General features: G+C 34.3%; 2 protein-coding genes across 2 annotated transcripts; one reads left to right on the top strand and one right to left on the bottom strand.

Moving 5' to 3' along the window:
• On the top strand, nt 1-584 carry LOC125216845 (cyclin-dependent protein kinase inhibitor SMR10-like). Its single transcript, XM_048118620.1, has one exon. The coding sequence runs from the start codon at nt 78-80 to the stop codon at nt 438-440; it is 363 nt and encodes a 120-aa protein (XP_047974577.1). The 5' UTR covers nt 1-77; the 3' UTR covers nt 441-584.
• A 1,405-nt stretch (nt 585-1,989) lies between these two features.
• Nucleotides 1,990-8,205, bottom strand: LOC125213749 (U-box domain-containing protein 13-like). Its single transcript, XM_048114461.1, has 4 exons — nt 7,731-8,205; nt 5,216-5,332; nt 4,570-5,019; nt 1,990-3,444 (listed from the first exon to the last, which is right to left on the bottom strand). Exons 1-4 carry the CDS (start codon nt 8,001-8,003, stop codon nt 2,296-2,298), a joined length of 1,989 nt encoding a protein of 662 aa, XP_047970418.1. The 5' UTR covers nt 8,004-8,205; the 3' UTR covers nt 1,990-2,295.
• Between the last annotated feature and the right edge of the window lie 9,948 nt (nt 8,206-18,153).

Raw genomic sequence — 18,153 nt, forward strand, 5'->3', positions numbered from 1 at the left:
ATCAATATCACCCAGTCCCAAACCCTAGATATTTCAACAAGAGCAACATTATCATTTCATAGTGAAAATCTTGATCAATGGGAGTTGCAAACAAGATGAGTTGCAAGGACAAAGATTTGCATGTGACGACGAAACGACAAGTCGAAACCCTAACAATTTCAACTCCGGCTCTGAAGATCAAGGTGGAAGCTAGAGGAGATATTGAAGAGGAAGATGGAGGGTGCACTACGCCAAAAGCGGAGGATGGTGGAGATTTGGTATTACCAAAATGCCCTCCTCCGCCGCCGAGAAAACCCAAGGCAGTGCCACTGCTGCACAAGAGAAAGGCGAGGGTTTATTTGCTGGATTTGTCTGATGAAATTGACTCCATGTTTCCTTCTAATGTTATCAGGGATTTTATGTGTGGTAAGATCAAGAAAATTAGGACCCAGCTTTTATGATTATTTTTCTTTTTTGTGTTTTGAAGCAGATTTAATTACTAGGAAATTAGTCAGAATTAATTATATATATGTATGCAGTTTTCCTTCATGCACATCATAGCGGTTGGTGTAACTAATTCTTTTTATTATTGTTTTTCCCCTTTATATTCCCTTTTTTCATTGCTGCTATGAATCTCCAATAGTTGAAGGAACGATTGTATGCGTTTTATTCAAGATTTAAGAAAAAGAACTTATCCACTTTTCGGGATGGAAACACATAAGAACTCTTGAATGGAAAAGGAATGTAACTCGATCAAGTTCATTTGGATTTAACCATTATTTTCATATCCATATCATGTTTCGTAATCTATTTTAGTGTTACCAAAATTGGTTACATAGATTATGCATATTATAGATATGATATAACTTCATTTTACTGATTCTTGAATGGATGAACCAATGGAATTATAAGATGCTACCAGACAATTATAATGCGATTGTTGCCTTTTTATTTTCTGGGGCTTTTAGTTTCAGAAACATACTTTTTGATGGGATAGCTAGGAATAGGATCCTATATTTCAAAATCTGATTGTTGATTTCATCTTTCATTTAAATTTGAACTTTCTTTGCATGTCCAGATATCTTTTTACAGTCGATGCAAGTTTCAGATATATACACTTTTTTTCTTTGTTTTTTTTGGAAGTGTGTTAAATCCCCCTATTTTTGGGGCTCTGTAAAATGACTACTAGGTATGTGAACTTTTGACATACAAATTAATGTCCCATAATCAAATAAATTTAGCAAACAGTATTTTACTCATATTTAGTTTTTATATTGTCATAGTTTGACCAACATATATATACACGATCCTACCAATAGTGTTTTTTAATCCTAATATTTAGTGTACTGTCTGAGAATAAAAAACTTGAAAAAGCGTCTATATATAGATTATTAGTATACAGGATAATGTAACAGTGAATTTTTAAACTTTTTAAATAATGATTTTGCATATAAATTATCGAAATATTGAATTTGTTCTGATTTTTGTAACCAAGTTATATTGATTTGTTCTGACTTTATAATTAATTAAAATTTTGATTTTAACATAACTTGATAACTTGCTTACATAACACTATTGGGCCATCAACTAAAATTATGTCATGTTTTTGCAGCGAATTTCTAAGAAGAAAATGCTATAACGTTGGTTGGTTTACAACTTCAACTAGAAAAATACGTACTACTACTATAAGACTAAGTTATGTGTTTACTTGCTAAGCATAGAGTAGGATAATAATAAAATGGAGAATTCTACTGAATCACGCCTAATGCCAATCAACTGGAACACCTTTGTAAATATATGAAAAAGTGAAAGGATCCATTTCGAACAAGTTTCCAATTCAAAAGCAAAACTTGTTGAAATTGATCCCAATTTTTCGATTCAACGTGTATCATACTGAATCAACCGTCCTTAGGATTCTACCTTAGAAAGAAATAAATACAATGGCATGGATCAAAGTATAAACGAGCAACGAGGAGCTAAGTACCAAAAGAGAATGCAACATTATGAAAATAATAAAATGAAATTGAAACCTTAATTTCTCATTATGTTGGGGCCGAGTCTTGGCAAAGGAGTCACTTTTTTCAAGGTATGAAGACAACAATGTTGTTAAATAAAAACTGAGGATGATCACTTGTATTATGCATGGTTCAATTGGCATTCACAATATGTCATAGCTTGGCCACTTTCACTTTCTTCTCTCTCTACTTAAAAACAATAAATTACTTTAATTAGGATGGGCAGATGATCTTCCATCTTTGCCCCTCTAACCAAGCTATAACTCAAAACCAACAACAATCAACACAAAATCAAGAATCATCAACTCATCTCAGCGTTACCGGACGACGGCGCTTGGGACGCCTGATTCTGTGTTTGATTCTCCGCCTGCGCTGCCCGCGCCGCCTTCTGTGTCTCCACGAATCTGTTCATCCGCTCGAGCAGCTGGGTTGCTTTCCTCTTGCCCCTCTCCGTCCCATGCTGCGCCAATTCAAGCAGCGGCCCCATCACGCCGAGTTCCTGGGCCTCAGCAAGGTATTGCTGGTCGCCCGAGCACAGGTGCACCAGCACGGCGGCCGAGTTCTCTTTATTCCTGGGTGAGCCGTTGCCGATGACGTCCACCAAAACAGGTACTGCCTCGGCGGCTCCGATGGCTGACTTTCCCTCGGGATGGCTGGACAGTATAGCCAGAATGGCGAGCGCTTCGTCCACCATGGTGCCTTGAGGCTCGGTGAGCAGTCGCATCAATGTGGGAATGACGCGCGCCCTCACGGCCTTACCCTTGTTGCCTTGGTATATGCACAAGTTGAAGAGCGCTGTTGCGGCATCTTTCTTCCCCCTTTGGGTGCCTTCGCTGAGGAGCGCCACCAATGGAGGAATTGCCCCTGAAGCACCGATGGTTACCTTGTTTTCGTCAATCACCGAGAGGCTAAACAGCGTGGCAGCAGCATTTTCCCGCGCTTCCATGCTCCCTTTCTTGAGCACGTGCACTATACCAGGCACGGCACCAGAGGATATTATGCTTCCCTTGTTATCTTCGAATATGGAAAGGTTGAGAAGCGCAGTAACAGCATGCTCCTGTGTGCGGGAATCAGGAGTCGATAAAAGCTGGACAAGCAGAGGGATGGCGCCAGCTTCAGCTATAGCCACACGGTTGTCAGCATTACGCTTTGCAAGGAGGCGGATTTCACCTGCTGCAGACCGTTGATCTTCAGGGTTGCCGGATGTAAGCTTACAGAGAAGGGCTCCTATCTTGGAACGCTCTGCAGGGGAACATGCAGATCCAGCCTTGGGGCGAGAGCTGCCCGGTCTCTTGGGTACTTCAATGCCGTTTGCTTCGCACCATTGTGCTATGAGACTTCGAAGAACGTAATTTGGCGTTAGAGCATTGCTAGTGAGAGCTTGCTGTGTCTTGGGACAGGTACTATGCCCTGCTTCCAGCCATTTCTCGATACACGACCTTTCATATGTCTGCAGGAGAAGGAATACACAAGTAAAAATCTTGTCATTTGATCATACAACTTAAGAAGATTATACAAATACATTGACCATAAAGCACACATGATGGTGTATGAGGGAAAGCACGTGTGCGTGTGCGAGTGTGAGCATCTTGGGAATCTTTTACGATTGTGCGTCTATCATAATGAAATGCAAAGAACTGCAAAGATTTTCATGTATGCAATCTTCTCAATCAGAAAAGAAATCCACATGCAAAAACAAACAGGGAATAAAATACTAAAAGAAAATCCAATAAAATCTGTGCATGTCTAAATCTGGGTCATAGACCTAGTAAGCGACTATCAAACTTACAAGAGTGAGCAATTGACCATAAACAAAACTTCCTTATAGTTTCGCGAATCTGACGGATCTAAAATAAGCTTCAGAATGACACAAACAAACCCTCAAACCAAAATCTTCAAATGTGCCAGAGAGAAAGAAAGATCCTTGAAAGAAGAGAGGAAGATGCTTCCACCTGAATGACAGAAACAAACTACTTCCAGATAGGGGAGAAAAGGAGAACTTATACCATCAGTAGAGGATGGGGGAAGTAGAAAGCCTTGATGGTAGGAAGTTTGCAATTTGCAACTCAGAGTTTATCCAGAGAGAAAAGTTTTGAGAAAGGACAAAATGATACACTGTTTTTTGTGTGTGACAATGAAGTATAAATGATACAACATGGAATACTATTGTGGCTATGAGTACAAGAACTTTTTTTCCAGAAACTTGAAGGGACGACGGTCTGAAGTAGAGAGAGCCTCAAACATGAACATGGGCATGACTTCGATTGAAACAAAAAAAGGACCCGTATAGAGCTGACTCCAGATGTTGTCATCTAGCTATTACTTGAAAGGAAATATTATCAAAGAAGTTAAAGCATCTAATCATAATTCCATTATTTAGATTTATCAATTCAAAAGTCAAGGGAAATGATACTGTGGGTGCAAGGCAGTCAACATTGTAGCCCTTACTGCATTGGAAGTAACTAGCAGCAGAGAAATGCATTATATTACCAGGCATCATTCAGAGATTAAACGGATGAGCATTTATGACAAAAAACTAGTTGAAGTCAGGGCACAGCTTTGTTCAGGAAGGTACCTGTCCTGTTGAGACAATGACAGGATCCTTCATCAACTCTAAGGAAATAGGACATCGAAAGTCATTTGGTATAACAAGGCTCTTCTGATTTGTCAGTACTTTTCCACCACTACTTGTTGGGGTAGAATTCTCAGCTGTGGTGGAATCAATATTCGGATTTGTTGACTGCACAAATTCCTTAACTTTTTTTAACAGCATTGACATCTTCTCGATGCTCTCCTCTGGGTCTCCACCAGTGGCTCCAACCATCTCATGCAAAGCTAGTGATTCTTGAGTTAAGTCAGCAATACCACTAAGCTGTAGTCTGTCAACCAATCTCCTTAATACATCTATATCTTCTCCAGCGTCACTATTCTTGTTGTAAATACACATCAGATCCTCATACAGCTCAGAATCTGGTGCATCTACCCTTCCCTTGGCTCTTAGGAACTGAGCGAGAACAAGCTCAACCTGGGAATATTTAAAGATATATACTTAGTAATTTTAGATAGTTCGGTAAGTCAAAGACTCAACGTCACATTGTTATACCATCAGACAACAAGAGTGAAAGTTTTAAATCAACCCATAATTGGACAATGGAACTGAAAATAACAGAATACAGGGTTGCAGTAATTAAAAGAAATGTCAAGTTTCTCAAAAGAAATACCTGTTCCTTAACCTCATCAGATATGTCAAGTTTCTCAAAAGAAATGCCACTTAGAGCTCGTTCCAACTCAGCTGTCACTTCATGAAATCTATTCATGATTTGATCCCTCTCTAAGACCTGCATGCAAAGATACACTTGAGATTTTATTAAATTTGGATGAACCAAAGTTCTTGTCTGTGCCAAACGTCAATCGCATTTAAGTTTTGAGAAAGGAGATCAAATAAAGAAGAACATAAGGCACAGCCTTCTGGAGGAAAACATGCTGCAAAGTATCTCAAGCTAAACTAGCATTAAGTAAATAGGTACGTTTCGTGGCTAGCAATTGAACAATTGTCTTTGATCAAGGGGCATATCAAATCCTTCGAGTATTCACCAATATCTTCCCCTTATTTTCTCTCATCTCATGCATCGAGATTATTTTTCTCCTAATCCATCGGAATTCTCCTAAGGTCCTCATATAAGCAAAAAGTAGATAAAACTTGGTAATGCAAGCGACTAACTATAAAAAACAGTGTTTTCCTTGCTAAGTAGCAAACTTTATTTAGTTGTTGTAAAAATTTGCAGTTTCCAATTAGTGACACTTTTGGACAGTTGGAGTGGAGAGTGAATTCATAAATAAAATGGGTAAAATAGCACATGCATTTTCAAATCCCTTCCCCCAAGAAAAACCAAGAGCAGACAAAAGTTGATGTTAAATACTGTACAATTAATTAGAACCACACTTTATGGGATGAATAGATGAAGAAGTGGTTTGGAAGTAGAACGAACTAATTGCTTGATTACATTCCTGGGAAAGGAATGTATGCAGCTTCAATGTTTTCATGCTTTTATGTCAACAATTCCAAGTAATGTATTTGAAAAATGGGGCACGGAAATCTGACATTCTTAAGCATATTTAGATAATCACCCTAACTTAGGGTAAAACAGGCAGACTGAAGAGATGCCCCTACTAGATACCAAAGTTGACTTAATCTACGTAACGTATGAAATAATATATAGACTTATGTGCAATAAATTATACATGAACAGATAGAGAAACTTTGACATTCTTAAAACATGCCTAGAGCCATGGATCTAGAAGAGGAAATGATTAAACAGATCTTGTATAACTTATCACGCCCCAAGAGGCATTATTATTATTATTATGTAGATCCACAAAATTTTATGGGAATCATGTGAATACCATCCATAAATCATATAGGGATCGTGTGAACATCGCGACTTTACTACAGGACAAACGAAATAATTTCCTTTTCAACCTATCATAATAACTGCAGCTAAAGTTGCCAATTAATGAAAAAGGACACGTCAAAATAATCTTGTTTCGAATTATGTTTCTTTCTCCGGTGCAGCGGATTTTTGTTGAGTAATACAGATTTGGACTCTTAAGTTTGACTAAGAATCAACTTTGTGGACTTCCCACATGAGACATCTTAACAATAACCACGATCTGACATGCTGACGCATTCCGTCTCCATCCAAGCTCAAAGGTTGAGTAAGACTGTAAACACCCTAAACTATCTTGCAAAATAGTTCAACAAATTTCATCAACTTTTTTACTTGAGAATTGTAGCGTAGCACATTAACTCTAGTATATAAGGAGCATGATAGCAGATTATGCAAGCTGACTCAGTATAAAACACCGAGAATTGCATTACCAAAACAAGTAAAGACCATATGATTTCTACATTAGATTTGTAATACGGAATAGAATATTCCAAAAATGTGACGGCACCCATTATTAGCAAGAAATTGTGGCTGTCTTCCCAAGGAATGGAGAGACACCATTAGCACTTTACATCTGACTGTAGAGTTTCTCAAGCTTTCGATTCAGACTATTTTAGTCGGGATCTCTATAGCATAAATTCCCTCACCATGGTGGTGTCATTGTGGTGTATGGAGTTATGATTAATAGATGAAACAGAAAAATAGTGGAAAAGGATTGGAAAACTAGCTGCAAAACGTAGACATGACAGCGAAGCTGCAAACTTTAGGCGCATTTAACACGTCGAACCAAATTTCAACCGGCCAAAGCATATTCCAAAGAAATTGCGGCGGTAACTACGCTATACACAGTTAATGCAAACAAGACCCTACCAACGGAAAGAGATTTTGCATGGACTCCGATCTCCAATACAAAATGAAACTTTTTCAATTTGCTTCCATCATTTTCTCCAACTAATGCCAGACAATCCTCTACATAAACAAGTCGTGCAACAGCCTCAAATACCATTGAAACTAGCATCTATGAGATCCAAAATCTGCCTCACCGGATCCTAAGAGATGCTACCAATAAATCCTTATTTGTTCTTACTAACAATGCTGGTTTGTTTCTAAAAACTCAAAAACAATCAACTTCAGATAAACCTATGAACAATTGTAGCCCAAACAAAAATTCAAGCAGATCAATCAAACAAACAAAAACAATCACTCACTGATCCGATAAACAAGGAACAACTAATGGCCCAAAACCAACACAAAAAGAGCAAAAAATCATAAAGCACGCCATACCGACCAGATAAATCTTACTCCCCTCGCTGCCAAAGCGGAGCAACTCCTTGGCCGATTCCAGCGCGCCTGCGAGCTCCGCCAGCGCTCTGATCGAATCCTCGGACAGCGCCTCCTTGCAATCGCGAATCTCTTCGAACATTGGGGTCAACAGCTTCAGCCGCCGAGCTAGATTGGTGTACTGCCTCTTCACGGAGGCTCGGTAGTCGGAGAAGGCCGAGATTTCGCCAACCAGATCGATCAGCTTCCGAGACAGCGCGGCCTTGTCGTCCTCGTCCATCGCCGGGAGATCTAGGGGAAATTCGTCAAGAAGAATCGGTGAAATTGAGAAGAAATTGGAGTCAACGGAGCGGGAGCTAAATTTGAGCTGGCGCTTGGTTGAAATAGGTAGAGAAATTCTCCATGAGAGAGAGAGAGATTTGTTGGAGAGAGAAAGTGAAGATCCCCTCACTTTTAAGTTTTAAGCTCGACGACAATGGTGGAAGTGAGTTTTTCTTTTCTTTTCTTTTTTTTACTTTTTACTGCCTTTCCGATTGCCGGCTCAATATATTACGCATACTTTTTCTGCTTTCAAATATTCATTTCATATTTTCATCTTACTTTATTCGGCTTCATTTATAATTTTATTTTGACTAATTACGATAAATTATTTAAATATAAAAAAAAATGAAATAAGTAGTTAAAAAATGAAAAAAGTAGCTTTCACTTATTCGTTTTATAATAACCTGTCAGTGTAAGATTTAATTGAATAGTGGAATTCACTCCCTTAAACTAAAAAAAAAAAAAAAGTAAATAAGACTTTAAATCACAGATAATCTGAAATGATAAAATAAGATATTTTTTTATATATGGGGGAGTAGATAAATACTACTCCTATTTCATAAATTTGTGTATTGATTTACTTCTTTGAAGATAGAATATTGGGATAAATATCAGAAGATTTTGCTTCTTTAATAGAGTTGGAAAGATACATTTTGAATTTTAAGAAAGGAGTATTATATGCGAAATTAATGAATCTGAGCGTATCCCTAAATACTTGCTAAAATTAGTAATTAAGGAAGTGATGGCAGCATCAGTTAGGCCATCATCTAGTTGGACGTTGCTTAACTATGTTAAACCTAGCTAACATATTGTTAAAAATTTAATCGATAGTATACTAGTAGTAGTAGTTTTTTTTTAGAAAAACAAGTTTAATCTATATTTTAATTGATTCAACTGAACTTGAAAGCCATTCAAATAGTAATACGTGTGCCATCAACTCATAACAGTGAGTTTTGATGGTTTATCTCACGCACAAATCACAATTATAATCCACAATTTGAGATAAATAACTTATAACTGTGATTTTTTATGGTTTATCTCACACACATATCACAATTATAATCTATGATTCTATGGTATTCAAGGATATGGAGTATTAGTTAAAATAGCATATGTGTGGGAAAATATTTATAGGAATAATAATTGTATTGTGGCATTGAGATATTAGGTCAAAAAGTCATTTCTCAGAAAATAGCATATAGTATATATTTACAAGGCAAAATACGATAAATTTTAATTGCCTTATGCTATATTAGTTAGTTTAGAAATTTTACATTTTATGACACGCGTTATATTAATTAATTGCTATTTTGGTTGTTTCACTCATCTTGTAAATGTATAATACACGTCTTTGGACTATTTGACAGATAAAAAATATTTATTCCAAAATGAAACATCAAATTAATGGTGATTTTTCTATATAGTATTTTATAATTTTCAAATAATGTATGTAGGAAATGCATTGAGGGGTTACATGTGCAAAACTAGTCGAAATGAAATTATTGAGACTTGTGTCATTTTGACTTCAGTGAAGCATTATACTTCAACTATCCGGTTAGTCATACAATTTGAGAGCGTTGATTTTACAAAAAAACACAATGAAAAATTAAGATATTTTTGCATTGTTCCAAATATCATCTTAAAGTTATAGATATGTAAAACTTGGTGCATCAGTTAAATGTTAATCATGTGGTATAGACGTATAGTATAATCTAATGATTATATGAAGTGAAGATGCCCCCTTAGACAATGGTGTGCACTTGTCGTCCGCATTAACTGCACTCAAATGTATTAAATTATGTCATGCTTCAATAATTAGGATCGACTATTGAAACCATGACAAATTCTTTTTGGGCACATTAAAAATAGACAAAGTTTGAATACTTGCCTCGAAATTTCTTAGCACTAATCACCACATCAGCATTAACAATCTTAGGCATGTGTTTCAGTAATCAACGCATTATAAGTCACTAATTTGGGTACAAATCTAATAGAGTATTAATTACTGAGTGATGCTAAACGATCACATTGTGATCATATGCAATAACATTTATTATTTATCGGTCTCTTTCTCGTGTCTTATAATTTTCTTCATGTGTAACTGCGTTAATGAAACTAGCTAGTTGTATGTTTAACAATACGCATGTTTGTTTTATGTAAAACAAATATCGTTACTCTTGTTTTACTAAATCATAATTCAAATAAAAGGATAAAATGCATAATTATGGTATTATCTTATAGTATCATTATTCGTAAAGATAATTATTAAGAATTGACCTAGTACTTCAATAAAATGGAAATTGAATTTTAACTTTGAGTTTAGGGTAATTGTATAAAAAGGAGTAGCAATTTTTTTTTTTTGTTGACCACCTCAACTTTGCATAAAATGCACCTTTACTAGTACTTTTACATTATGCAGAAATAACTACCTAAAGCAATTTTTAAATATTCGAAAGTTGTAGATTTATACAGCTGCAAATTCCCAAAGTCTTAACCTTCAACGTAAAATATGAAATTGTTTGTGTGTGTATAAATATAAACCTCAAAAAGTATTAAATGCATTAAACTTTACAAGTAGAAGTATGGTGGTGTGATGAGTTGGGTAGGGCCCACTTTAGGTCCAGCCCATGCAGATTTGCATAAAATACTACACCTCACTTTCCGAGAAATGCTCATCACTAAAATATGTATTAATAGGTAAAAATAATAGGCTTTGTTAATTAAATCTGTGATCACCTACACAATTCTTACATAATTATACGTGTAAGAAAAGGGTAATGAAAATATGCTATTGCATGATTATTGTAATGAAAGTGTAAGGAAAAACTCCCTCCATTTTCAACTTTGATAGCTAGCGTAAATGCGTAATGGAAAAACAAAAATTTCAAATTTATTGATAGATTTTATAAAGAAATAGCAAATAGTATTTCATATTTACCCTAAAATAATCGCATTATGATGTTCTTAGGTTTTCATATCACATTAAATACGAAAAATGTGGTGATATCGGAGCTATTATTATTAATATTGTTATTGTTATTGTTATTATAATAATAATTGAAAGTTTAAGATATGTATGAAAAGAGGATGGTGAGGTCACATCGGAATAAATGAAGTTGTGATGCATATATTTTTCTAACTTTTATTATAAAATAATTTGATTTTATTTGTGACACATATAGAACCGTTTATATTACACAAATTTCAGCTTACATATGGATTTAGGTTAAGGCCCATTATCTAATTCAGCCCAATCAAAATGGCCGTTTACCCAATCAATATGGGTTTTTAAATTCATGGATCCAAACTCATATAAATCCCAATGGGCTATCACACTTGTCTACTAATATTGCTACATGATTAAAGTCGATTTTTTGGTTTACAAAAAACACTTAATTTGAAATTTGGTATCCCATTTGTTAAACCTTCAGGCAACCATATCATCGGTTCTAAAATCTATTGAAATCTCATTAATTACCGAATGCAGTGGCAAATCCAAGTGGGGTCAGGTCGACTAACCCATTCATTCTTCGCCAATCGCTTATGCAAATGATGGATGTCATCACCCAACCATTACCTTTCGATGCCAACGATGATCTTGTTCAATGTCTTCATTTTCTCATTTCTGAAACTATATTAACAACTCAACAAGCACTAATATTTTATTAGTTGTGTAAAAGAAGAAGAAAAACTACCGTGTGGGACCAGGACAGCTTATGTACAGCAGATATATTGATGCTTGTAAGTTTTAGTATTGTGAACGTAAAAATTGTGTTTGAAAATTGGAAGAAGAAGAGTTGGTTATTTTGGAAAGAGGGGCAGCAAATTGCGTTTAAATTAAACATGGGTAGTGCTATCAAAGTGGGGGCGACTTTTCGGTAACATCGCGTGACGATAGCGACACGCTTCTTGTTTTTTGGGATAAAGTTTGCCCATTCACACTACTCTCTCTCTCGTGATTATATATATTACCTCTTGTTCTTAATTTTATACATCAATAAAACACAAAAACTATATATCGAGATAGTGATATTTACGGGAGTGTTGTGAGGGATTATCTCATGTGTCCAAATATGTGGATGGTTTTATGAACTCGGATTCAAATATAATACTAGTACGGAGTACTATATATTAAAAAAGAGTTGCAAATATTGTCACTTAGGGCACCCACTGTACGACGCCATAAGCCTCGCCCTATGCACACCCACGTCAACATTTTATCTTCCGTCCCTTTCACCTGCAATGAGGCGGACTATAGCCACTCTAAGCCCCGCCCTAAGCATTTTATTTATTATTTGAATATTTAAATACTACAAAAATTCATTAATCTTATTTTTTATGTTTGCAAATATATCAATTAGCAAGAATAAAAATATAAAAACACCACAAATTAAAAGCATATCCTATTGTCCGTATTTATTTTTTATTTTTGATATTTTATGCTTGCAGATATGGAAATCGTCGGAATTCATTATTGATTTTAGAGAGGATTTGAGATAGGGAAGAGAGTGAAAGGTGTGAAATGAAGTAAAAAAATTGGTTATATATAGAGAAGAAAATAAAAAAACAAAATAAAAAAAATTAAAAATGTGTGCATAGTCCGGACTATCGTCCTTACCCCCTGCAATGGGGCGGACGATAGGCCGGACTATGCAAAAATGTGTGCATAGTCCGCGGACAATGCATAGGGCGCGAACTAAGAATTGGACTTAGGGTGAGATGCTGCAGTGGCGGACTATGCGACTGGGCATAGGGTGAGATGCTGCAGTGACAGACTATGTGACGGACAATGCATCGTCCGTCCCATTATGGATGACCTTATTTGCTTATAATAACATTACAAAATTTGATCAAAATTCTGATGTGTCCAAATATGTAGATGGATTTATGAACTCAGATTCAAATATTATACTACGTAATAAATTTTTTTATCAATTGTTCTAATTTACTATTTTTGTGCAACTATTTTTAATTTTTTAAGCTTAAAATGACATCGTTGAGTTGCCCATGTTGTCACATTAATACATAGTTACGTCACTCTTTATTGACAACACCAAAATACTCCTGTGTGCATCAATTTAACATTTAATTTGCATCAAAAATATTATCATGGGATAATTGATGAATTTTTTAAGTTGGTGATTTGTCATTCCAAATTTGAAAAGTGCACAACTAATCAGAACTAGTGTTTACACCTGTGCTATGCACAGGACAAAAGATTTTTAAATAATGAAGATATATTAATTTATAATAAATAGTATAGAGTAAATAAGTATAAAAATATATTTATAGATAAGAACTACTCTATCCGTCCCCGATTTTTAAGAAATGTAAAGAAAAGTTGTTGAAAAAGTTAGTGGAATGTGGGACCCATTTTTTTATATTGGTTTTATAATAAAATGTGAGTGAATTGAGTTAGTGGAATGTGGAACCTACTTACTATTTATGGTAAAAATGAAGTATAACTCTTAATTGGGGACGGAACGAAATGGAAAAGTGTGACTCTTAATAGGGGACGGAGGGAGTAATTAACATAAGTATTTGTAATATTATAAACAACGACAAAAAATTATTTGTACAATTATACTTCTCTCGACCCACTCTCAATGAAACATTTTACTGTATTTTAGTAGATGATTATATATTATTTTAATATTTGATATGATTGTAGTATAAAATAAAAGAAATAACAAAAGAGGAGATGTGTGGATGAAATAGAATAAGACATACAAATATTGTTATTTGTTTGATAATGATATTAATTTAGTTTCATTTTATATCATTATTTATTGGTGTTTCATAATTATTTGGTTTAGCCATATTTGAATTCGGTATAAACATATTCCAAATTTTTGAGAAGTAAAAAGAATATAAACATTTCATATTTTAGCAGATGATTATATACTATTTTAATATTGGGATATTGACATCTAATATCACGAAACTTTCAAAAAGTTGGATTTTTTCCACGAATTTTAAAATTGGCAAATAATATCATGAACTTTACCCCGAGTTTGTTTTTTCCTATGAATGAAAAAATTCATGTTATTTTAATAGATTGAAGAATAATTTTGGAGGGTGTGCTTCAAGAAAACTATCTTCAAAGATTGAAAAACTTGAAGCTTTCAAAATTGTTGTCGAGAAATTACGAAAAAAAATCTGTATCATAATATTATTTGTGGGAATTTTTTCATTCGTGGGAAAAAACAAACACGGTGTAAAGTTCGTGATATTATTTGCCAATTTTAATGTTCGTGGGAAAAACCCAACTTTTTGAAAGTCTCGTGATATTAAGTGCCAATATCCCTTTAATATTTGATATGAGTGTAGTCAAATAAAACCAAATTATTTGAACGAATAAATAATAGTAATACTTAGTAGTCAAATAAAACCAAACTTTTAAGACATAATAATTTTATAGTCATGACACCCAAATTTAAAACTCAAATTATTCAATTAAAAAATAATTTAACTTAATAAAATATATATTATACAAAATACAATAATTTAGAAGTCTAAATTAGAACCATTTAAAATATAATAATAATAATAATAGAGTTCAACATCCAAATTAAAATGCTATTTAAATAAATAAAAACATTAATTATAAAATCTATACTACTACTATACTATTACAGCTGAAATTATATCATACACTATAAGCCCAAATTAGAGCCCAATTAGCATACAACAGCCACATTTTATGAAACCCTAAACTAATGATGCACCACTCTCACTCTCTCTCACCGTCTCTCTCCATTAACCGCCGCCGCCTCACACACCTCGCCGGTGAGCAGCGCCAACTGCTTCCTTCATTCCCTCATTTCCTTCTCTATCTCTCCCTCTAATCGGTGGAACCCGCTAAACACCAACTTGCCGCCGCCGCCGGGCAACTCCTCTTGTCCGTCGGCCCACTGAACAACAATCTCCATGTCGCCGCAGTAGTACCTCCAGTTTGTGCCCCTTCAACACACAGCCGAACCTCAGCCGCCGCCGGGCTCACCTCACCCGCCAGCTCCCTCATCTCCCGACTCCGGCACTCTTATCTTTTCCTCTCCTTTTTTCTTATTCTCCAGCGAGAAAGATCAGATCTTTGAATGAATGTGCTGCTGCCGCCGTCGTACTTCTCTCTCTCCTTCCTCTTCTTTCTCATCTTCTCAACTTTCCTCCCGTCTCTCTCGTTACGGATCCCTCCTATCCTCTCGGCCAGCCGCCGCCTTTCTGCCACCGCCCCGTCTCCCTCAGCCTGCCACCCTCTCGTCGGAGCTGTCGCCGGATTCCAAGCACCACGCTATGCTGCAATCAAAATTCAGAAAATCAGCCCACAAAAATGCAGATTCAATTAATGTTGTCTATATAAATGTCTTAAACTTATTGTAGAAGCCAATTTTTCTGCATTTCATTGGACCAATTTTTATCCAATAATATTTGTCTTTTAGATTGCCCAATAGATAGTTTTCCCGCTCAAAAGTGTGCCACATGGGCTTCAAAAAAACTGTCCCTTTATATATAGATAGATTTGACAAAAACTTCATAATTTTACTTACACTTAAGTCTATTGTTTATTTATGATTTACTTACTAAAAACAACACATTACCAAATAGCAATAATTGTGGTATCGCCATAAATAGAAAATATATGTTGAAGATTAAGAATATTTAATTACATAATTTGCACGATAAAAGAAATAGGAGGTTGATCGACCATCTATGCTACATGCCTACATTAAATGTGTATTTAAACATGACTGAATCAAATTGAATATGTGGACAAAATAAAATCGGTTCAAATAAAACTTTAGATGAACAAATGCACGGGATATATTGGTGTGACGCAAGATTTTTTGTGGCAGATATATAAACATAACACAATAATTATTGTAGAATCTAGAGAAAAATTCAAGGAGACAATGATGAGGGAAATGAACATAACAAATTTCCTAATATATGTGTTGTAGAGTAGCTTGTAATGTTTGCAAACGATTTGCATGAAAGTGACAGATTTTGGAGCGGAGTCAGTGGTTAATTAAATTCAAACCTCAAATAGATGGAGATGAAGAATAGTCGGAATTGTAGGTTAACGACGTTTTACTTTTCGATGTGACGTTGAATTTGTGAAAATATAAAATCGTGTTGATGCAAATTAATTATAGTAGGAGTAGTACTAAAGTATAATGTGCAAGACTAATGTAAATTATAGTACTCCATATGGAGATGTTAGTATGTATGTAATGTAACATATTGTCATCATTGTAGGCATAATATGACTTTATGAATCCGTGCAATACCAAAATAAATTATGATGCTATCAACTTGTATGAGTCCACGTATGATTCATTAGGTATGAATTTTTATTTTTGTACTAGTATACTAGTACTACTATAATTGTCTTAGGTGTGAAGTTTCAAGAGGATATTATGACTTTTGATGAAAGTAGTGAAATGAGGCTCCACAAATCCAAAAAAAAAGCACTCAAGCAACGGCATCACCTATATACATATATAGAACAACTAGTTACGTGTGATTCATATATAGAGCAACTATGTAATAAACTAATAATTGTGATTTAAATTATAACTTTTTGTTAACTTTGATCAATTCTACAATTTTAAAATCAGAATACAAAATCATTGTACAAACTTTTTATTTTTTTACAATTGCTTCTCAATGATCAACATCAAAATAAATATGACAAAATCAAATACTCCCTCCATCCCTAAAACATAAACAACATTTGAACGACGCATGTTTTAATACACAATTGGTAAAGTAAGAAAGATATATAAAGAAAAAATGATTAATTGTTAATGGAGAATGAGACGAATTTTTTTTAAAAAAAATAGAATTGGTTCATTTTTAACTACTTTTGTTTTAAGCAAAATGCTACGGTTCAATTTTGAGTATTAATTAAAATAATGTTGTTTTGTCTTTCATGAGGCTGTTGCAAAAAAAGTTTAAAAAATTTGCAATTTTATATTCCAGATTCGAATTGACAAGAAGTTAAAAGAAAATTTGTAATTAAATTGATAATTTTCACATGTATATATATGTGCGACATTAGTCTAAAAAATATGTTACAGTGTGTATATGTATGTGTATGAGGTAATGTACATATTTGTATCAGTTCACTTATGAGTTTATGACATACACCACCACCACTACTAATACTATATCACAATTTGTGAATATCTGCGGCTTTGAATTTTGAATATGTATTGTAAGTTTACTATACTGTTTTATAGGTTAAAATAGTAGTAGGAATATCTTATATTTATTATAAACAAGTTGACAAATGCCGTATGCTTTTTAATTTGTCAACAATTGAAACTACTCTTAATTTTTAAATTATGAAATTTACAGTGCCCATCCATATCACTAGCTAGCGCAATTACATTGTATTAATTCGGCTAAAGCAGCACTAGTGAAAAAAAACTTTTGACTCTTTAGCTTTATTTTGAGGTTATTATACTCTTTAACTTAGAAAATGATGAGATTCAATGTACTCTTTCAAAATTAAATTAGATTTAACTTGTGGCTATACTCCTACTTGTTTTTTTTCACATCGTATTTATAGTATGTTTTAACAATGAGAAAAATATATAGAATAAATGACTATTGCTATTTATCATAAAAACTATATTACCCACGCGTGCACAATTAATTTGGGTTTTTAATTTATACTCCGTACTACATTTTCCCTACTTTTTGAACTATTGCATGATTATACACCTCTACTTCACATGTGAGGGCATGACCTAATAATTAGTACATTAATTAAATACATTCAAATGTTTGTACACGAAGTTGTACGGCACATATCATTTCAAATTAATATCATAATATGGAGTGATCTAATCATTCAAATTAATTAGTGTATGCACATTATTGAAATATCAACTTCCATACTATCAACGTCCATGTTTTAAAAAAATAACCTAAATTTAAATAATACTCCTAATACCCAAAAAATCAACTTGTGATCGAACACATTAGTGACATTGATAGATGAACTTGTACTAACACATTAGTGACTGAGTTTTCGAGATCAAAAGTGGAATTAATGAATTAACATTTTTAATACAACTATATCATAATTAATAAGAGATCAC

Source organism: Salvia hispanica, chromosome 3 (genome assembly GCF_023119035.1).
Source record: "Salvia hispanica cultivar TCC Black 2014 chromosome 3, UniMelb_Shisp_WGS_1.0, whole genome shotgun sequence".
NCBI classification, from domain to species: Eukaryota; Viridiplantae; Streptophyta; class Magnoliopsida; order Lamiales; family Lamiaceae; genus Salvia; species Salvia hispanica.